This window comes from Aptenodytes forsteri, unplaced genomic scaffold (genome assembly GCF_000699145.1).
Source record: "Aptenodytes forsteri isolate BGI_AS27 unplaced genomic scaffold, ASM69914v1 Scaffold336, whole genome shotgun sequence".
Taxonomy (NCBI): domain Eukaryota; kingdom Metazoa; phylum Chordata; class Aves; order Sphenisciformes; family Spheniscidae; genus Aptenodytes; species Aptenodytes forsteri.
In genome coordinates, this window is record NW_008794911.1 from 2,718,661 (window position 1) to 2,742,004 (window position 23,344).

A 23,344-nucleotide genomic window follows, 5' to 3' on the forward strand; every position below is an offset into this window, starting at 1 on the left:
GGGTTGACGGTTGGACTCGATGATCTTAGAGGTCTTTTCCAACCTCAATGATTCTATGATTCTATGATTCTATGATAGTCCAAATGGCAAATATCACAACGCATACAGAGGTGTGTAACCACATGCAACCATATTGCAAGTATGGTGGCATCCCCACTAAGACTGTAAAGGGAGATCAGAGAGCTTCTCCCAGGTTTAATTACTTAGTATGGATAGAAAACATAAAGATATTTAATAGAAAATGTTACTAGCAGGCCATACGGACACAAGTGGTTCGTCTGATGACTTCACAAGAGATGTTTCAGAACCTTTTTGAAACAACGTCAATATTCAGAATTCCTCATAGACTATCAACTGACCTCAAAACCAGACTTTTAAATGAAAAGACCACAGAGGCAATATTGTTTCCTTGGGTGAGCTGTTGACAGAAAAGCATGCGTGGGAACTTCTGCTCAGTGATGAAGGCTCAAATTAAATCTAGAACTAAAAACAGGTTCTGACCAATACGATGGAAATAAATAGGAAACAAAGTTGAAATGAGGAGCCAAAAAATTACAATTTTCAGCAGCATTTTATGTTGAAAGGTGTTACGTTACGTTATGATGAAGCATGACTTCCTTTTCATAAATCCATGCTGCCTACTCCCAATCACCTTCTTGTCCTTCATATGTTTGGAAATGATTTCCAGGATTATTTGCTCCACCACCTTCCCAGGGTTCAAAGTGGGCCTGAGCAGCCTGTAGTTCACTGAATCCTCCTTCTCGCCCTTCTTGAAGATAGGAGTGACAATAGCTTTCTTACAGCCCTCAGGAACCTCTCCCGATCTCCGAGACCTTTTGAAGATTATCAAGAGTGGACTTGCAATGGCATTGGCAAGCTCCCTCAGCACTCCTGGGTGTATCCCATCAGGTCCTATGGATGTGTGTATGTCCAGTTCATTTAAATGTTCCCTAACCTGATCCTCCTCTACCAAGGGTAAGTTTTCCTTTCTCCAGACTTCTTCACTGGTCTCAGGGACCTGGGATTCCTGAAGGCCAGTCTTACAAGTAAAGACCATCGCAAAGAAGACATTGAGTACCTCAGCCTTTTCCATGTCCTTTGTCACCACATCCCCTGTCTATGTATTGTCTTAATGCTGTGTTTTAATGATGAAACAGACTGCCAAGACAATGGCCACTGGAAAACTAGTTTCCCAAACACTTAGGAAAACACACACTGCAGATGCAAATCTTTAACCGAAATAGGGCATATCCAAAAGCTAACCAAATGGCCCTTTACAACTCCAGAAAGATAAAAAACTTAGTATCCAGAAGACCACGTATATGAACTGCCTGGGAGATGAAAAATCTGTCGCGTTTAATATAAAACTAAGAGGCATGGAGTCAAAGGGGGATAAAAACCAGTGAATCTATACTGTAAAATAAACAATAGAGGCGATATAAATGGAAAACTAAAGGAATCGAAGTCCAGTGGCTTTTGCAGTAAAGTCACCATGAGGACTAAAGACAAAGAAAAGGCATTTTTAGGCATATAAGGAACAAAATTAAAATCCTAAATCAGATACAGAATCACTACAAGGTACATACCGATAATAAAACAGCAAACAGCAACCTAAAAATAGCAGAATGTTCACTACATCTGTGAGATATATAATCTTTTTTAAACAAAAAGTTTTAATACAGCTTCTTTCTTTAAGAAATCAGAGAACTTTCATATTACAGGAGATTGGGCAGGATGGTGTGGCAGTGTACTCTAGCTTCTCTTAGTCTACGATTCTGATTGTGCCCTTTCTCCATGGCCCCCAGTAGAGCAGGAGACCATGGGCTGCCCTCCACATGCTCCTGACAGTTCAGTGTAGCACGAGGCCAATGATTCTAATCAATTCTCATGCTTCAGGGCTTCAGCTGGTTTCGTGAAAGGGATGCACAGGAACATTTGTTTTCCTGATGCACAATTGGCCAGATGTATTTAGAGAGGGGAACTAGTCTTCTGTGGAGCCTCAGGGATTTGTGCAGCTATACACAATCTGGTACAGTATGCTGGTGAGGAAAGTCCTCCTTCTTAGACGCTGCCTTCCTTACATATTAGATTTCAAACTAACTGCCACTTTTGAGACCCAAAAAGGATTTTTTTCCCTGTATGACTGGTAAAACCCTGGAGATTTTTCTCCTTGTTATATGACATGGTTTTCCTGTTAAGATTATCTGGGTTACTGGCAATATCTATGCTGATGGGACAGAATATTTAAAATACCTAAGGACCAGAATACTTTAGTAGAAATGAGTCATTGGGTCCAACTTTCAGGTAAAAACGAATGGGTTTAGTATACACTGGTGAGACCAGAGGGTTTCTAATAACCTCAAGGGATGACTATTTTGTGACCCATGAAAAGACCAAGAGCAAGTCTTTGCTGGCCAGAAAGGGCTATTTTCTTGCTTCATGTGTCTCTGGCACACGACACCAGCTTTCTGTGTCAAGCTTCTTTAAGCCATCAGTGACATCTTTATGTGAATTAGTAGGAGAAAATATTTGAAAGACCAAGTGAACAGCTTATACTGGATACAGCATTTGGCAACATGATTTCTTTTTGTTGTTACTGGGCAGCACAAAGGTTTTCATTCACACATGGCCCATAAATAAGTTTTTAAAGACTAAGCCTTCAACAAAGAATTAAACTTTCAACAACGAAAATGCTCCACAGCTCAAATCAATACAATCCATCTTATCCCTGCTAACCCTGGTTTGAAAAATTTGGAATTATTACTTTGGGTTCAAAGCAGTTTGACAAGCTGCTCACGAAGAAAGCCTTCTTCAAAGTCTTTTCCTTTTATTGGCTTCTGTCATAGTCCCCTAGTAAATGCTTTTTAGAAACAACATGTGAATGTCATGCTATATGGTATGCAGAAATGACAACACAATGATAGTCTGGTTTTGATCTGAATCAGTGAAGCAGACAGCTTTATTATGGATGCATGCTAGAATGGCTAAGGCAAATACAAGTCTTGCTATGATTCATTGCTTAAAGTAAGCTAAGGGCAGAAAGAAAATTATTTTATTTTTGAATACTTTCAAATTAAATTATTTTAATTAATTGTTTCATTTTTGCAGAATGATTCAGACAGCATTTATAGCTAATGCCAGGCAAGAAGAAAGAGACGCAATAGGATATTCTGACTACTTCAGAATAAGTAATCTACAAAAGTTTGGAAAACTACTCAAGGTCACGCTGAGCTCCTCTTCAATGTCAGCAGGACATGTGAGGCTGGGAACTGTGATATATTTTAAAAGGGACAGAGATTAAAATGTCCTTCCCCAAAACGCCCCAACACTCAAACTTGAATCACTCACAACTGACTTCTCAACCTATTCACTGAGCACAAGGTGGCTCTAGACTCTCAATCCATTGCAGCCCAACCTGTGCTGCGTGCATTTGCAGCACAGTGCTGTGAGCCTTCTCTCCTTCTGCAATGCCATGTGCCACACAAGGCTTGCTAGACTGATCTGTGATCAGTCAACAAACTGCATCTATCAAGCCTGTTTGTGGTAGGGAGAGGTCATAGCACTGTGTCACAGCAAGGAAACACGAGAATTGGTGAGGTGTCACGATGAAAGGCTGAAGCTCAGTGCTGTGGTTCCCTCCCCAACCTCTGACCCAAGATTTCAGATGCATTCCTCACAAGACCAGCAGAAAGCTCCTTCATGAGGCAGAAAACCAGGAGAGGTAAGCAATTAAGCAGATGGAACTATTAAGATGGAGTCTTACCATGGAATCATTAATTACTTTGAGATTGTCCCTATTACTTTGGACATACTGTCCAGTGTAACTGATTTTACTACTCTCACTTTGTCATTATAGCAGCTGCTGGCTCATCAACGCTTCAGAAACTCAACCTGTTAGTACAGTCACAGACTTTTGAATATTTTGGTCTGTATTTCTGTATTGGAATAGGCAAGAATATCATGCAATAAAACATAACAAAAATACCTACGCAGTCTAACTTATATTGATAAATTGTTACCTATCACTAATAGCGGTAAAGCATTACTAACATTCCATAATTCATAAGGAAGAAGTAGCACACCACTACTGAGTCACAACACAGAATGTTGGCAGAATTATTACACACTCTTTCCAGGGAAAAAAAACCTCCAAGTAATTTAATTTATGAACTCAACTGAATTATGAAATGAACTTAATACGTTCATTTAGTATTACCTAAATGAAATTATGTATGCATTTTGAAGTAAAAACAAAGTTGATACAGAAATACACTGCCAAAAAGAGTGTCTTACAATTGGCTTGTTTCACCAAATTGCAATTTTGAATAATAAGAAGGCCATCCAGAAGTGCCAGCATTAAGATTTCCTTGGCTCTTAACTTTGGATGACTTCAAATATCTTTAAAAGAAGAATGATCATTCTCACCATGATAAAATAATAACCCCATTACATTCCAAACACAAAAGCTGACCTCTGTCTACCTGGAGTTTCCAAACTACATGGAAGAAATAGTTCAAGTATTAAACAAAGTAATGTCAGTTTTCAGTATGTCTAAATAAAGCAATACAGTACCTCCCCCCAATCCATTTTTTCCCCAATGAGACATACTCGGGTTAAATCTCTGAGTCAGGCTACTATATATCCACGATAAAACTGTGCTAGCTACATGCAAAGCATGATATCTGAAACTGCATTTGGAATGCAAAGACAATATTCACACACAACTTTGAAATCCAACACTTCTAACATTTGAAACAAAAGCAGAAAAATGCAAACTAAGCATGTCTGAACTACAAAAATAATCCTACCTTCACTATATATTCCATTAATGTTACAATACATGTTTTAATTATGCAATCTCTTTATCCACAGTACTAAAGGAACCCTTGAAGTCATTATTCTATTAACTGCATGCAGAACAACTTGGGATTTTCCACCATCTACCAGCAGCAGTGAGATTGCATTACCTTCTTTCCATGTCTTCCACTGGAACCTGCTTTACCTATAAAAAACCTTAGATCTTTCCTATATATTGCTTATCTAATGATGGAGAGTTTTAGATACCATTAATGAAATGCCTAAGAAGAAACTGAAAAAGGACAGTGCCAATCCTTTTCAATGTCCCCTTTCCCACAGTGACAGTACTAGGCAAACTGGGGGGCATCATGGGATCTCTTGTAGTTAGAAATAGGCTTGAATTCCAAAGATTTAATAAGTCCTCCAACGTTTTATTTTCTTTATGGGAACGTGAATATTTCTAATAGCCATCTAGATGTCTGACTCTTTTTTTTTTTTCTCCAATGACCTTTCATGGTAATAAGATCAACAGTCTAATTACATGTGGTAGGAAAGTATGTTTTCATTTGATGCATAGAAGGACATGGCCTTCAGCAAGGAACAGTGCTGCTGGAAAACTATGCATTTGCCTAAGTGGTGGAGTACAATTTATACTCACATTTTTTCTGGACATTTCCAAGGCAACAGCTGCTCATCCTGAGATATTTCTAGTCTGTGACAGCAGGCTTCAGCAGTCCCAGAGAAGCATGAGCTACCTGTGCTCTTGTTCAAGACTATCAGCCTACAAGGTCAACCCTCAAAAACATAGCTGAAGAGGATTTTTCCATCAGGATTACAGTCTCCGCTTTTTAGCTAAAAGAATCACTTGCCACATTACTGTAGATGTTTCAAAACTTTTAGTGGAAAAATGGTTCTTTCCTCCATGACTCTCCACTCGTCAGCAACCTGTCTAGTTTGCCGATAGGGAGTTGTGTCCTCTAGGATCCTCTTATTTCAATAACATATAAGCGTGAAAAGCTCTGGCTTTCAAGCTCCCAGACTCACTGCAATGGCAGGGGATTTCAGAAACACGTCAAATCTTTCAAAATGCAATGTCGCTTGGACTTTTTCAGACCAAAGTTAAAATAATAACAGTAATTATACAGCTAAGTTTCTCTTCTTCCATTTTGGAACAGCACATTATTTGACATCTCAGAATTTCCAAACGGGAATTGTGTCCTAGACTAACATTATTTAATACATGAAAGGCCCTGTGCAGCATCCCGATTTCAAGAAGAGAAATTGAATCGAGAGGGACTATTCAAAGAAGCAAGTATTTGTCAGCATAAGCAGATATTATATACTCAGTTCCCTATGAAATTGGTTACACATTGTAAGATGCAAATAAATATAGGAATTTTTATTACAGATGAGGTGTGCTATGTGTGCAAGTGACTTCAGGCCAGTTTTTTAACTGATGAAACAAGGTCAGACACTGTAAGATATTTAGGCAGTAAAAGCTGCAGATAAATTTGTCACAAGACTTTCAAAAGGTATCTAGCATTAAATTAATTTGGATTTACATGCTTAAAAGTTTTGAAAATTTTATTCTGTGCATTTCTGCACCTTTAGTGGCTAAAATTTCTTTCGAAATCTGGCTCTTTAACATCAATCCACTGCATACAACCAGAAATCTGAGAAACAGATATAAAAGGTTTCCTTCACAGAACACTAATAAGCAACTGTGAATATAATTAAGAATATTTATAAAAAGGGAATTTGGTTCACACCTTGCTTGCCTCCAACTCTTTTTATACAATATATTATATAGCTGTCACCCTTTAAAGTGCTGCAGGGCATTTATTTTAATGTAAATGTATATTTTTCTATCAAATCTCTATCCTATACTGAAAACATAGCTGCTACGCTTGAATATAGTGCAGCTATTTATTATTTGTATTGATGCAGTAGAGGATGCTCCTTGCTTAGAGCGTAATTGCTGCGATTCTCAGGCATAACATCCCTCCCCAAAGGTTTTCCACCAGAACAGCTTAACAGCTAATTCCCACAAATGTTCAGGCAGCAAAACTGCCTTCAAGTCAACCTTCTTCTCTTACAAGAAAAATATGGACTTTTTAATGTATCTAGAAGTTTAATGAATTCAGGGACTGAATCTGTGATCATGGGATGTGCTTAGAGTAGATCCCCTTGGCTGCTACTCATTTTCTGTAGTAAAAAAGAATGATTTTGTTTATCTCTGCTGATCTAAATTATCATACTGGATGGATGTGAGGAGAGAGGATGCTTCCCTGGTAACAGTAGTTCAAACTTCTTGTGGCTTGGACAGTTTAAACTAAAACTTCTATCTGGCAGCTCCTTGATAAGCAACTGAGCTCCAGAAGCATTGGTGTGGAGATGCTATAAACTCATTTACTTGATTTGATCATTAATCTATCAACTGGGATTGGGCGTTTCTTAGATACGAGAATATTACTGGGGTGATTAAGCAATATTACAGCAGAATTTTAATGGAAAGCAAAAATTTCACTCCTCAAAGCAATCTGGGTGAGGCACTCCCATGGTATTCTTTCAAAGTCTTTCTCATCTCTTTAACTATCAATACCTCTATGAAAGGCAAACAGTTCAGACTGTTAACCTGGATTTTGGGAGAGCTTTTCTACAGACTTTCTGTGTCACCTCAAGCAACTCAGTCTCTCAAAGTTTCAGATTCCCAGCTGTTAACTGGGAATCATAGTAATTTACTTCCTCATAAGAGTGTTGTGAAGGTCATCCATTACAGTCTGTGCAGTGTTCAGAAACCATGGTCACAGCATACATAAATGCCTATGACACAACAACCATAAGGCAATGTGTATAAATTGTGTCACAAAATGAAACTTCTGGAAAGTCAATACTGCTGTGCAAGAAAGGACTCACAGTGGTGGTACACTATATACCAAGTTCAGAGTACAAAAAGAACAAAGGAAAGAAAAGCCATTCTCAAAGGTGATTTAATTCACTGGAGGTTAACTGTTTTTTCACTTATGACTCTTAAAAAGTTCCTAACTGTACTTAAAAAAAAAAGACAAAAAAAAGACACAAGTTCAAGTTATATGACCACACAACACATACAGACCGAGAACAGGTCCTTTTCTAGTATTGTGCTCCATAAGGCACTTCACAGGTCCATCTTTCAAATACAGGTTTTATGCACCTGTTTAAATGAAAACCACCATAAAGAGTATCAGGGGAGGAGAGCAAAGGGTTCTTCAGGAACATCTCATCATCAACCAGCAAGCAGGAGAATGGCGCAGACAAAATTATCTTGGGAAGGGCTCACTTCCTCTGTCAAGTGTGTTCAGTGGTTGAAGGAGTCCTTGATCTCTGCTCCCCTCTCCACAACGGAAAAGCTGTGTGCATGCTAGAAAGGGCTGTGTGATTATTTGGGTTGGTTTTGCTTGTTTGTTTGGCCCCATGTAATAATTGGTTCAACCTAGAACAAAAATTTTGCTTCCACTGAGTATTTACTGGGAGAAAAAGAGATTGTGCCTGTGTGTCTATCTCATTCTGTAGCCTGCAGGTTCACAGGCTTATACAGTAAAAAGATGGCTATGAGTTTTAGTCCCTGATCCAATAAATATTTATGTACAACAGTCTGTAGCAGTGTCAACATCAGAGAGATTTTGATCAACTCACATTCCTAGCTAAAAAATAGTCTTGGAATCTGATTAATGTGGATTTAAATCCTCTTAAGTAGAAGACACAAATCTCCCAAATCCCAGCTGAATACCTTAAACATCAGCCTGAAGGGTGAATGATGTGTCTTCCATGATGTGATTATGTATAAATTTTTCCCATTTGAAACTACTCATTATTGGCTTCAGATTGGTTTTGGGGGGAAAAAGAAAAAAAAAAAAAAGGAAGAGAAAATTTCTATCTATTCCTAAGTTAAGGTTTAGTTCCTATATTTCTTTGAGAGGAAGGACTGTAGATTTTATTCTTACAGGCCCCTCTTCAACCCACATAAAAGCGTGTGTATGTATGTTTGTTTCTTGTGCACATTCTCATCTGTGCTTTGGCATCACCATTTTTCCCACAAGATTTTAAGATTATTTTTCAATTACAGCCTTAGCAGTAGATTGCAGTAACTGGGGAATAAAGAATTCAGGTCCTCATCCCTACAGCTTGTATGTTTTGACATCTGCATAAGTGAATTAATTTTCAGAAGCATCGATCTTCCACAGCTCTAATTGCCTTCAGCACCTTAAAAAATTAGTATCCACAACACATTAAAAACCTGTGGGCAAAAATATTGATTTTGCCTCACATTAAACTTCCAGATTATCAGAAAATACTAGTAAGTGTATGGCAGATAATTTAGGAAGTCTGGAGGCTTTTCAATAGAAGATTTTATCTGAGGAATAAAATAATGAACATAAATACATGAATTTTCGGAAGAATTAGTAACCCTAATAATTGTGGGGGGTTTGTGTGTGAAGGAATGAGAGTTGCATAAATACAATCTAATGGCAGGAAGACACTACACTAATGGGAGTTAAAATCCCATGATTAGTTTAAACAATTGTTATGTATCAATTGAATAAATTTCATTAACAAAATAGGAGGGTAAAGGAAAAATGAAGATTTTCCATCTGCTGAATGGAATCATCATATTTACAATTGGCTGCTATGCTGTAAAGTAGTGACCAATAAATTGAATTTAAACATTAGAAGATGGTGTGCTACCAGAGAATAATAGTTCATAATAACAAGCATTGCAAATTTTTATACCCCCCTTATATAAAACAAGAGTCAACACACTTTTAAGGTAAATCACTGTGGTATCGCTGATAAATAACAGGTTGCATCCACTTACCTGTGTCTCTGCTTTTGCCTTCTGGTGCTAAAACCAAATGACAGCATTCAAGAATAACTTTAGGCCTAACAAACTTGAACAGACCCTTTTCATTTAATGCCAAGTCTTAGGTTTAGACTTGCCAAAAGTAATCTGTTAGTCTTCCCAGACTTTGGAAAGTGGGGATTACCTATATAATATCTCCCCCTCCACTGCCTTCAGGTACTATCTCTTGTTTTGTTTCAAATCAAACTAATGAAGTATATGCGAGTGAGATGGAGCTCTCCCGTTCTTCACAGTATCTTGTAAATTCTAAGTCCTCTCATATACAACATGAAGCTTTTGCCTATCAGCTCCTAATTTCACTGAACCAGCGCACGGTCCTGGAGGAAGTAAACACCAACCTTATTTTGAACCCTATTAACCTGCTTTGCCACTTCACTTACTGCGTCTGCCCCAAAGCATTTGGCACTTACTACCACCATATTATAACTTCTACTCGTTAACCATGCTATCTAAACAGCATTAGCAAAATGGCTGGAAAACCCAAAGTTGTAAAAACATGAAGTCTGTAAATATTTTATTTCTATCAAGTTAAAAAGTAACTTTGGCTATCCAAGTGATTTTTAATTAAGAACTCAAAAACTTAATAAAAATTTAGTATCATTAATCTTTTCTGATTTGTTTATTTTATTTTCTATACTTCAGATGTACAACACTGGTTGTCTATATAAGTAAACATAACATACCAAAATCCACAAGCTTGACTCCTCCTTCAGTGGTCAAAAGGATATTATTTCCCTTAATATCACGGTGGATAGTTTTGTTTTCATGCAAATGCTGAAGTCCCTGGAAGGTGAGATGTAAACATGAACTTTTTACTAACAGCTCTGTTCTCTGTATTACATTTGCAGAAACAAAAAGGTACCAGAAAAGTATGAAAAAACTTAAACCAGATTTTTTTTTAATCCAAAAACACAGAGATGTCATTCAGACTGGAAAAACACTTGGCACACCATGAGGAATAGATATTTTTTAATTGCCCCACTTTATGTCAAATAGAAATTTTAAGATAAAAGCAGAAAAAAAGCACTATAAATCTACATAATATATTATACCTTTAGAGTATAAACTCAAAGAAAACTGCTAAGGCCTAAATTCCACTGCAGAAAGTCAAGTTCTGGTTAAAGAAAATGAAAAATAAAGACACTTGATCCTGATTAGCCAAAAAAAAATTTCTTGTAGCAGTGTTTGAATTCACTAGATCTGTTGATCGTTTTGCTATAAAAATATTTTGGATCCAGACATAAGAAGTTGAACAGTATTTTGGGTATATTTCTGCTATTTCTCAAAAGAAAAGCGATTTTGATGCAGAACTGTATTTACTAAGGAAAGGAATCAGTGATCAGAAATCAATTTTCATTCTCTTAATAATGAAACAAACAGATGAATTGTTCTTTACCTTGTTTGTTCAAAAAGAACCGTCTGAATTACACATTACTTTGATTTCATTAAACACTGCTATAATATAAGATAGTGTGCCATGTTAGTGGGGACATGATCCTCATTCATTCAAAGAAAAAACTATGAGCTGAATATTGACTGTCCTTTCACTGAGAGCTTATCTTACCATCAGAGCTTCGCGTAAAATGTAAGCAATTATAAGTTCATTCATCCTTTCGCCTCTCTTCAGAAATCCTTTCACAAGATCAGTCACAGATCCACCATTGCACAGCTGCAAAACATCAGGGGAATATAAAAAGGAATAAGGAGTGTTGGAGTAGCCACCTGGTTTTAGTTTTCAGTAGTTTTCATATTTGTAGCCAAATGAGCTCCTATTAAACTGGCAAACCACAAATTTGTCCTTATGTCTACTATTTCTATAAACAACATACACAGCAACTTTTGCCAATTCTTTTTCACTACTTTCTGCATTTAATTCTTCTTGCCCAAATACAAGTACAGCAGCCTACCTCTTTGCTTTCCTATATATGTGATTACTTTTCACTGAAACAGAAGTAGCTTATAGTGCAATAAATTTGCTGTGAAGGCATGTTCTGTGGGGCACGCTAATTGCTTCTTGTATTCATCATGTGCAACTCACCAGCAATGCAGATTATTACAGCATCAATTCTCAGGTACAAAAGCTACATACAACATAAAATGGATTTAAGGCATTAGAAGACAGGCGGCAGAGAAATTCCCCCAACAAGAAAATCTTCCAAGGGGAAAGGGGAAAGCTGCTCTCTTTGCCAAGCAGCACATAATTCCTAGTGTAGAAGGATGTTATACACAAGGGATGGGCATCATGGAAGATGATGAAAGCACTGTGGAAAGAAAGGTCTCCTCTCCCACTGAAACAAGGTGGGCCACGGTGTAAGACTAATTATAGCCCTTGTAGCATCAACCCTGTCAGCTTCTTGTTCGAGATGCAGAGCCATAATCTACTCTGGACAATCCCTTCTCCTGTCTAAGGTCCAGTTAGACTCCCGCAAACCTGTCCCGTATACACAGGAAGCAGAGGTTTGGCCTTGCTCTCTAAAAAGATTAGCGAGCACACATTACCAGCAGATTAGTTTAGACCTGCAATATTTCATATGTTCATTTTTATCACTTACAATTTTTCTGCAGGAAGAAGCAACAATGTAACTTTAACGACTAACTCTGTGGCAGTTACATACCCGCAAAGAGGAAATCATTACTTAAGCCCTTAAACTATCCATAATGCACGTAACAATACTCATTGATTGAAGAGCTGTTGCCTTTGTAAAGGAGTAGCTGCTTCCAATAAAACAGTGAAACAAATTGTAAGTTTTATACTGTATCATCCAGTAGCTTTTCATAGGAAAATAAATACCCACATAAGACATTTTACCAATGTAGCACAAAACAGTCATTCCTTTTGGCTACAGATTTTGAAGTCTATTCAAATCGAGGGCATAATTTATCAATAAAACCTTTCAACTACAGAACTCTAGACATCAGATACTTTTGTAAATGATTTTTTTTAATCTGTTCTTCTATACCTCTACATTTTTTCTGTGCTGCAATTACAAAAAGACTTGCACCTTACAGTATAAAACATTTTACAGCCCTTTGTACCCAAACATAACAATAATTTTCTGACTACTTTGGAACCCCTGGGTTGCATTGAACTTGCACCACATGAATGCCTACACAAATACCATTCAATACATAAGTCTTGTTGCAGGATGTGTACCCCAACAGGTCAATGAAGGCTCTGGTCTGATAGATGCTGAGCTCTACGGCAACAAACTTGGAACTCACTTAATCTCACACTTCAGTGGGACAATATGCATGCTTAGAGAGGGAAGAACTCATATGCTTAAATGATGAGATTAAGCGCTTTGCTGGATCAGGGTCAGATTCCCAAGCAGGATTTAATTTACTGCCCTTAGCCATGCTGGTCTGCCTTCTCCATTGACTTTTTCTAGTTACATTTTTTTTTTTTTTTACAATGACATCCTTCCAGGGTCTCTATTGTTTTAACTTTGCCACATCACTGACATGTTTAATCAAACTGAATGGATGATGACAATTCTGGTTAATTTAATGCACTTGCATTTCAGGGCACTGAAACTGTCTGAAAAGTGACAAACCAATTGTGAAATAAATTACACATATGATATTCTTCAAACTATTTTTCTTCATTATCTAGTATTAAAATTTTGCTTCTTATAGATGGATATTCTTCTGTTTTTGTTACAGAGCTGGATATCTGTTAGTCTTTCTGTTCAAGGTTAAGAAAACTTAACACAGAAAGGAATATATTCTTTTTGTAGGTGGGAGGAGGAAGAAACTATACCTCAGAAATCACCTTCTTCAATATTTAGGCAGTAAAGCCAAGACTGAATTTATTTGCCTGGGTCAGCAATGTTAATTTTTACTTTCTTAAACATGTTGCTTTAACTAATTTTTCTACCCCTCTCATAAGATATAAATCCCTATTACAAGATAAATATCTGTATTGTAAGATAAAACTTATCTAAAATATCAGGTAAAGAAAGATACTAAAACTGTGATTATTTTAGACCAAACCAAAACTGAGCCTGGCTATGTAAAAGGCCAGCTGAGCAGGTCTTGAAGAAATAAACAGAAGTTAGCCACACCACCATGGAAATCCTCCACCGACTCCCAAGGTAGGGCGGCTGCTTAGGCAGAGTTCAGCTGAGGATCTCATGGACACAGGTTCTTGCACGCACAGGGCAACTTTTCTTTTGCTACTTCTGTCTCAAAGAGTTGTACTTTTACTTACATCAGACAATTTGTATTTTTCTGACCACTAGCATAGGAGGAAGAGGGGAAAAAAGGCTAGGTATTAGAATGCAAGCAGCTATAAGGAGGAAAAGGGATTATTAGAATACAAACTACAATTAGAAAAGGAGATTATGGCAGACGTTGTATGTGTGTGCTCTGAGCTGCGTGGGGTGGGGAGGAGGGGAACGATGACGACAACGATGACACAGGTTAGTATTAACCCTGTTCTATTTTTCTACAGGCCAAACAAGTCCTCACGGGTAAAACGTTGCATCCGGTCTCATTTCCTATTTCTACTGTCCATTTTTTGCAGATGAAGCTGCCACACGTCCCTATAACCATGCACATAACTAAAGTTCAAATGGTGATTCTTTCTCCTGACTCAGGCTATCAAATTGTATGTGTGTTCAACGCAAGCTTATCATAAACACATCAAAAAGTCCCCCTCATAATGAGTCAGGTTCTTCTCTTCCCTCTCAAAAGTAGCTACAGTAACTACGATAATCCTGCCTAATGCAGTGCTGGACCATGCTTGCTTGGGAATCTGAGTAGACAGGGAGATAAATTATCCTTGGGGATGTTGACCAGGATCTAGTTCATGACATAAAAACTTAAAGGGGAAAAAAACCCCTAAACTAAAAAAAAAAAAATATCACATTTCCTTAACTCATACAGTCCTTCAGTGAGAGATTATGGGATAAACATTATTTAGCAGTACTGCCGGACTGGAAGTTTCCTGAGGTGTTGTTAAATATTGCAGCTTATAATTATGATCTCTGCTGCTTCTTAGTAGCATGCTGTCTACAGTAAAACCTGTGTAGCCTCTTACCAAAGTTACTGAGTTTGAGTTAAGCTAACTGTAATGCTTGGATGACAAGAAATCATGAAGGCAACAGACGTAATTTTTTCTAAAGATCTTTCTAGTTTCCAGTGGAAGCATCTAGAGAAGAGAGGTGCTGGTAGCTATTATTTCGTTGCAAGCATTGTGAACTCACATGGCCAAATAGCTAATCAGTCTGTGCCATGACTTCACATCATTTGGTAAAATCTCCTCAGAATACCTTGATGAAGGGCACTATAAGCAGAAAACAAGAAACGCATGCAGAACTTGGGACACAGACATGCAGTAGAAGCTACGTGTCTATCTGAGCTATGCAACAGGGCTGCTTCCTACCCTAAAGGTTAAAGTAACTCACCAAAAGCAAATGTCCTTCAAACTGTCATGAGACATGGGCTCTTCCAGGAGGAGAGAGTAATAATTCTATTTCTCTTTCCCATACTCCCCAAAACACACACACATGCACACATTCTCTCTTGCACGCACAAACACAGTTCTTGTGGTTCATATCACTTTTATAATACCTATTATAAGCAACCAGTAGCCCCAGGAGGAAAAATGGGTATGGGAGAAGTGGTGATGGTGTCTGTTAGCTCAGGTTTGGCAGCACAAGTAGTAGAAGATGTAAACTGAATGGACTTTCTCAGTTTGCTTCTCAGATAGCACATACTCTGGTATGTGAAATGCCTGCTAAACCAAAGCCCTTCAGCCTGAACCGTTTTTAGGAAGTCTCCAAAGGCTGCATTTTCCCAAGGAAGGATAGAAATCCTCTTCTAAGCTTTGAATAAACTTAATTTAAAGAGAGACGCTCTTATAAACATCCAGCCTATGAGACGTGGTAACGGAAGATATTAATGATCCTCCCACAAGGATGTTATTTAGAAATGTCATCTTGATAACTATGTACATGAGCAATTTTCATCAATTTAATGTTAGTCCCTTCTTCTATTGTTCCCTTGTGATTTACAGGTATTTTCTTTACCGGCGTTTTTTTCACTGCCTGCAGCAATAAGAATGTAAATATTACCTGCAAACACAAGCAACTAAAAGGGGGGTAAACTGAACCCTTCGGGCTACCTAAAAGGGGGTGGAGAAGACAGAGACAGACACTTCCCAGAGGCACACAGCAAAGGATGAGAGGCGACAATGCCCAACTGCAAGACAGATTCCTACTGGACATAAAGGAAAAATTTTCCCACCGAGAGTAGTTAAGCACTGGAACAGATTACCCAGCAAGTCTATGTTATCGCCATCCTTGGAGGTATTCAAAACTTGAATGGAAAAGACCCTGTGCAAACCTGTAACATTGAAGTTAATCATCTTTGAGCTATAATTTTCTATGATTCATAATATTTGGATTTTAAAATATTCAGTCCCTAGTTTGGATATTTAGACAGCAGAAACAGGGGGAAAGGACTAAGGAAATCTTGCATACTCAGACCAAGGGAAAGAATAATTTGATAGAAAGCTTGATCCATGTAAAAACCCGCCTGAAAGGGCTGTAGCTCTGATGGCCATACCTAGCTGTATCAGAAGAGGTGCTTATGACTGCTACAGTGGTAGCGAAGGGCTCCTCCCTTATGATTTTCTGGCACTCAAAAGGCAAAGACTCATACTGGGATGACATACAGTCCTCCACCCACCCATCTGCCACAGCCCTGTACTACTGTAATTGAGCTATTAGTATGCAAAGCTATCTTCAGCAATAGATTTATAAAATAGCATGATCCTAACACATGAAATGTCAGTTAAAATTGCCATCACATCACAGTCATGCAGGTGTTCTTTGTAGGTCTTACTCACTCTTCATCTGACCCAGCTGATACATTTCTCTCTGTTCAGCTCTTCTCGATTCTGATGCCCATTGAATAAGGATTCAGTATCAGCTTCGTTTTTAAGAAAACTATCAGTTGCACTTTTGTTAGGGCTATTACAGCCTTTAATCATCCAACTGCTCTTGATTTATGCATCTGTACTAGGCTGTCAGGTAACATTTGCTTGCATCCTGCAGTTGTCAAGGTGCTTTCATCTTATTTCAGTAGCTTGGATGTGAATAGCGGGGCAACTACAATTACTACCTTCCCTGTCTTTACAGGCTGCACAGACATAAATGACTGCGTAGCATATCACATATGCACAACTTATGGCATGCACGAATGATAGTAATGAAAAAGTCGTGTTGTCCAACCTTGTTTTAAAGTTTTCACACATAAGAATGCTAAAAATACTTTTTAGGCACTAATCTCTATTTTTTTCTGTTCTTAGAATACATCAATAATCTGACCTGTTCCACTGAGCATGCAGTACAGCAGTGCATGCTGTACATGCATGCACAGCCTCTGAGCTGACTGTACCTTCCTTTTAGTACTGACTGCTGTAAGAACAAAAGATTCTTATTTGTTGCTGTTTTGTTGTCATAAAACTACAGAAACATAGGAGTAAAAGGGACGTCAAGAAATAATTTAATCCACTGCATTTGCACTGTGTAGAGATCTGGTACTTTCAGGTGGTCCTTGACAGCTATTTGTCTAACCTGCTCCTAAAAATCTCCCACTGAGGGAGACTCCAATCTTTCTAAGTAGCCTGTTTCTGTGTTTCACTAGCCTGATAGTTAGAGCATTTTTCCTACTATCCAACCTGAATCTTTTTTGCTTCCAATAAAACTGCTTTATTTTTGCCCTTCCCTCCAGTAGTCTTTGATAATATATTGTCATTATTCTCTATTTAACATCATCTCTGTCAGACTACTGTCACGATATGTCATTTTTCTCTTTTTTAGGCTGTACAAAGTTAGTTGCTGTAACCTTTTGAAATCATCCATGTGTTCTAAATTTAGACTGCCTGCAACTTGCCACTGATGTTTGTGATATGTTTTGCCCCAAAATGCATACAGAATCCCTTTGGAAGTCTTGTCTTGGCTGGGAAAAGCTGAACAGAACAGAACAACCTCCACTTTGCAGAGAATCCCTTTCTGTAGTCTCATTGCCTAGTCAGGTATGTCCCATTTCTTCTTCCTATGGATAGCAGTACTTTGCATGTGTCTACTGATTTTTTTTCCTCTGATTCAAAAAAAATCCCTCCAGTATTCACAACTGTGAATATGATGCTAATCTCCAACGTCCCTGTAATTAAACTAGGTGTCCACTCCCAACTTTTTCTGTGGACTTTGTTTCATCACCCAAGTTATTAATAAATAGAAACAGACCAAAAGCAGATGCTCACTTAAGATTCTCCCAGCCCAAAAGTGAACTACTGAGTCCAGTTTTATGAAACAGAGGTTATCATCTGCTTTATTGTTTATGTGAAGTTTCTGTATTTCCTCATTTTCCTCACAAGAATGTCACATGGGACTATATCAAATCCTTACAAAAGACCCATCTCATCTATTGCTTTCCCCTTGCTACACCAGTTATCCTGTTAAAAGAAGAGATTTTATTAATATGATTTATTCTGGTCCAATCCAAGTTGACCACTTATCACGTTACTGGGTTCTGGGTATTTCTACAGTGGTTTCTATTAATTTGTTCTAGAATCATTGTGGGTATCAAAGTTAGACTGGTCTGCATTTTCCTAGGTCATTATTTTTCCTCACTTTGTAAAGACATATATTAAACATTCTTGTATCTCATTTCTCTCGTCTTAGTAACGTAATCTTGTCCTTACCACTTTCCACATTAGCCTCTCTGAGCTTACCCTTAAATGCCTGTACCTTATTTTTGTTTCTGATATTTGAAGGCATTCTGAAATATTAAAAGAAGCAAAGCCTGATGCATTCTTACTCATCTCTTACTGTGCTTTTATCTTTTCTCTGCATCAGCTAATTTGCTATTGTGTGTTTAATGTCTTTCAATAACTGCCAGCTATCCTGCTTTCCTTCATTTTTACACTATTTTTCCTAAGCACAGGTACCTACCAGTTCCCCAAGCTGGGTGAAGCATACTCTCTTAAAGCCCATTATCCTTACCCTGCTGTTCCACCATCCCTCCTTTCCTCAGGAAAGTGAACACAATTATTTTGGGGCCTTTTTCACTCAAATTTCCTTCCATCTTCAACTTTTCAAAAGACATCTTCTCTATTAGAACAGAACCCACCTGATACAGCCGTTTCCAGAGTCACTTTCTTTGCCTTCTGTCTCCAAGACAGAACTCGATGGACTGTCTGTCTCACAATCCTGGCTGTCACGCAGGGTCAGCTGTGACCAGATTAACTCCTATTCTCTGCCTACGGTGTGACATGTCTTCACAACTACTACCACCAAAGAGCACATTCCACTGACAGCACCTAACACCTACCACAAATACTTGAAGGTCCTTGTGAAGACTTATAGGGAACTAAATCAGTTTCTTCAACGGGCCAAGTGGTTCAATACACAGCTCCTATCTGCGCACTGTAGTTTTAATTTCACCTCAAATGGAAGAAAGATGTGCACTGTGGCTCCTACTTTTCCTAACAACAGTACAAGATAACCCATAACCAAAAGAAACCATAGCAATGCTCTATGCTTTTAGGTAAAGTTGATTGCTTTCAATTTAGCATGAATGAAACGTATCACTGAAACAGACATCTTTCCCAAGTTATTTAGCTTCAGTGATCACAAACCATGTGGTATTTATAATTTTGCTCTCTTACATCATCTAGCACGTCCAGGGCTGTGTTAGTCACAGCCTCATGGGTGTTTGTTTGTTGCTTCTGATTTCTTCACTTTCAGTTTGGCTTTTAACTTATTTTCTTGGCACCCACATGCACTGACAAGACAGTCAGCCAGAGGAAAAGTTTGCCTATTCCACCTTATGCAACACTGGCCTTCACAGCCTCGTTATCTTTCTCAGTCAGGACATAGATATCTCTACCTCACACCGTGGCCAAAATTGGAAAGCCACATCTATGCCAATATTGTATTTTTCTAAATTTCTTCTTTCAAACAGCATAATTGAATGAAGCCACCAGGCTTTACATACACAAGAAGGAAAAGAAGTAATCCCCTCAAAGGAGGATTTTTTTCTGTTCTAAAACTTTTGTAGTATTGTTTTGTCTCTAACAGAATGAAAAAAAGCAAGTAGGTGACAGTGCTGTACAAAAGGTTTACTGGGCACAGCCCAGCTGAATTCCCCAGCTAGCTTTTCCTGATCAAACTTCATATTGCATCATCCCATAATTCATATTCTTTATCTTATGATATAATACATTTACATCCCCATAAAGCTGCTAATGAAGAAATGAATGTATCATCTGTCCATATCTCCTCCCTAAAGGAGTATACAGCTGAAGTGATACCAAGCTATGATTTGGAATAGTGCTGTGTAAAGCAACTGAGATCTAAATCACCGGATAATATATTTACAACAGAAATTCTGAAGGAGCTTCAGCGATAGCTTCACAGCCTAGCAACAGCATAACACAGCTGTAATTTTTTAAAAATCAAATAAATGGAAGGATCATTTTGCAAAATCAGAGCTAACCTACCTACAAAACTGAAAGGCACTGGTCAGTAAAGAGCCCAGGACTTTCTGAGCAAATGCAAGAGGCAGCTTACTAAGACAGAACATTCTGAAACCGAAAACTTAGTGCAATTCATCATTTTATTATACACAAGGAGCAGTGGTAAAAATAACATTTAGAGTGCAAAACCATTCACTTGGCTAGGGAGAAAAAGGAATGCCCTAAGTTTGGGATCAATAATGTCAACAGAAGTATTTCTACAGACTGCTGCAAACTTAGCTGAGGCTCTGGAAAACACACAGAATCTTGTAAGCAAATAGGGCAGCCTGTGGTAACAGCGAGCACTTCACAGCTTTTATTGCCTGCTCAGAACCATGTTGCTTTCGTTCACTCTTCACCAATTAAGAAACATTTCAAAGCACCTTCCTCTCTTGTAGCATCATTTCTATATGATTTGGGGTTCAGACAGTAGTTCCAAGTACTACCGTGTCCACACTACACATAATTCATTTTATGTCTGTGTTCCTACATGAAGGCAATAATTAAGTATAATTCACTGTAATTTAAATTACTGCAATAGAAATCTTCCCTATTGAGTTTGAAAGCATGACTGGGGAAGCACAGATCCAAACAATGGGGCTTGTCTAAAGGATCCTTTTACAAAAGGAGTGAAGCTGAAACACACTCAGCCAAAAGGCAATTCCTCTCCTTGCAGGAGTGTGCAGGACAGGTCAGCTTAACCGCTCTAGGAGTTGCCTGCCTCTCTCTGGTGACTACAAAAGGAGCTATGGTGACTCTGTAACTGCCATGGGACCATAACGCAGCAACAACATCCTGAAGGACATTCCAAAACATTCTTAAAGAGAATTTTCTAAGAACCAAAAGGATGCTAAACTCAAAAGACTCTTTTTTTTTTTTCTTTTTTTCTTCTTTAAATAAACTACTGGAATGATCAACTCAGAGAAACTAGATCAGATAGAATTGAAATTAAAGTGCTCTGTAAACCAATCTCTCCCTGCTCACTGTGTCTGTGCAAGGCAGTTCCTTGCTTCCCGGGTTTGGTTTCAGCAAAGTCAGCAGCTTTCTGAACTGCAACAAACACTGACATCCTTTCTGGAGCCCAGGAAACTTTTCTTTTTGTCACCACTGACACCTGGCTGTCTGCTTTCTGCATGTCCTGGCTCCTTGTTCCTTGCTATGGTACTCTTCTCCCATAGTCTGCAGGCTCCAGCCCTCTCTGCCCAATAAAGAGTAAGGACAAGGAGACCTCTCTCCCTACAGACACATCCATTTGCTCCAGTCACTCCCTTTATAAAGGGACCCAACATGTAAACTGAGAACAAACACAGCAAAATTATATTGTCTATCACACTTGAATTTAAGCATTTAACCCTCAGGTGTCTAAAGCAAAAAGAGACAAGCCTTAGCCCAAGCATTCTTACGATGATTGATGCCATCCCCCACTACAGCTTAGGGAGGTTTGGTAATCTGGGATTTAACCAAAAGCTATGCAAATGTGGGGTTTGGTTTTGGCGTTTTGTGTTGTTTTTTTTTTTTTTTAAATAACCTCACATCTTTACTAAAGATGTGATCAAAAATAAAATGTACAGAAAGCAAAGTGATGTTAAACATTAGAATGTGAAAGGCATAGTATTCACATGCTATTTAATTACATAGTGGAATGGTAAAACTTAGGGGTTTTTTTCTGGGCTTTTGCTTTACTCCATGGTGGCAAAAATTGTTAGAGGTTACTCAGAACCAGCATTTTGTATGTGCAGTATTCTCCAGCAAGGTGGGCCATAACATATGCTCACCAGTTGTTTAAAAGATATGGACTGTGCAAACCACAATGTAATATGAAATACTCATTACACAGAGAAATTACGAGTATTTACTAAAACTTTGAAGCATCAAATGATAGCTGTAGCCACACATCTTTGATCTTGAGAAAATAGGATATAATTCAAGAGTGAAAATTTGCTATAATTGGGAAGCAAAGAGGGACACATCAGAAATGGAGAAATCAAGGCTGATTCAGACATGTAATGGATCAAAATATTCAGTGTTGGTCTGAATGGAGCAATTATAACCAAAGACATTACTGAAAAATGACCCATGTTGAGAAATATGAAAAAGCAATTTTCAATTGTTTAATTTTTCTTCTATATATGTCATTTGGAAATATCTGATAATATTTAGACAAATGACAACTCCCTTCCCTCCACCCCACCCCCCATAAAACCCAAATGGACTAGTTATTTTCCACTATGCTAATTTCCTGAAAGATTATTGTTTTATAGCAAATCTCCCATATCAAAAAAGGTACATATCTGCTTTCTTATTATAACTCTTATTATATATTCCATTATACAGAACAACTTCCATCTGAAGCTTTTTTTGAACTTCACAAATGTGCCTTTATTCCCTTAGATGGAAACATATCTGCATATAGTAACTGCTGTATCTAACAAAAGCATACTGTAAACATCCCAAAGGAAAATCCTAAATAAATTATTCATCTGTACATACCACAAGGTCCTCTATTTCATGTAAAAGAGAAGTAACTGATACAGCGATGTCTCTAGTTTATCTCAGGTAGGCTCATCTCTTTGAAAGCCAAAATGAGACCGTTGGGTCCTGCTTCTAGGCGTTCCCACAGATTCCTGTGGGACTCACTCCAGCCAGTGCTTGTTAGTCAGAGAGGCCTCGCAGAAAAATGCATGTCACTGAATTCGGATTTTCCCATTCTTGCCAAAACTATCACAGCAATAAGAACAACTCCAGTTTCCATATTCCTACCCATTCCTTACAATTGTTCTTTGTCTTAAAAGACATAACTTCATTCGAATGGAGTTCAACAATTGAAGTCCCAACAGCTTCAATGACATGAAATTGCCTGCTAAACTTTAGATACACTGGTCTAAGTCACTCCCACCATGCAACGTCCCAAAAGGAGATCACATGATCAGTGTCTCCCCAGGCTCCGAGCCTTCCTGCAGGCTCTAAGGCTGCAGATTTTTTCAGCCAAATGTCTTTCCACATCAAGAACAAGCATTAGCTGCTTTGCAACACTGACAGCAGCTCCTCTGCCTGTCTTCCACGCACTGAGAGGTGCCATGAAGAGTGACAGCGCCATTAGCTGAGAAAGGAAAGAGATC

At 38.2% G+C, this 23,344-nt stretch overlaps 1 protein-coding gene across 1 annotated transcript in view; it reads right to left on the reverse strand.

Moving 5' to 3' along the window:
• Positions 1-23,344, reverse strand: part of MYO3A (myosin IIIA) — a 115,382-nt gene that overhangs the window by 78,223 nt on the left and 13,815 nt on the right. The window contains 2 exon segments of the mRNA XM_019470996.1: positions 10,381-10,480; positions 11,262-11,366. Of these exon segments, the coding sequence (XP_019326541.1) occupies positions 10,381-10,480; positions 11,262-11,366 (205 nt within the window).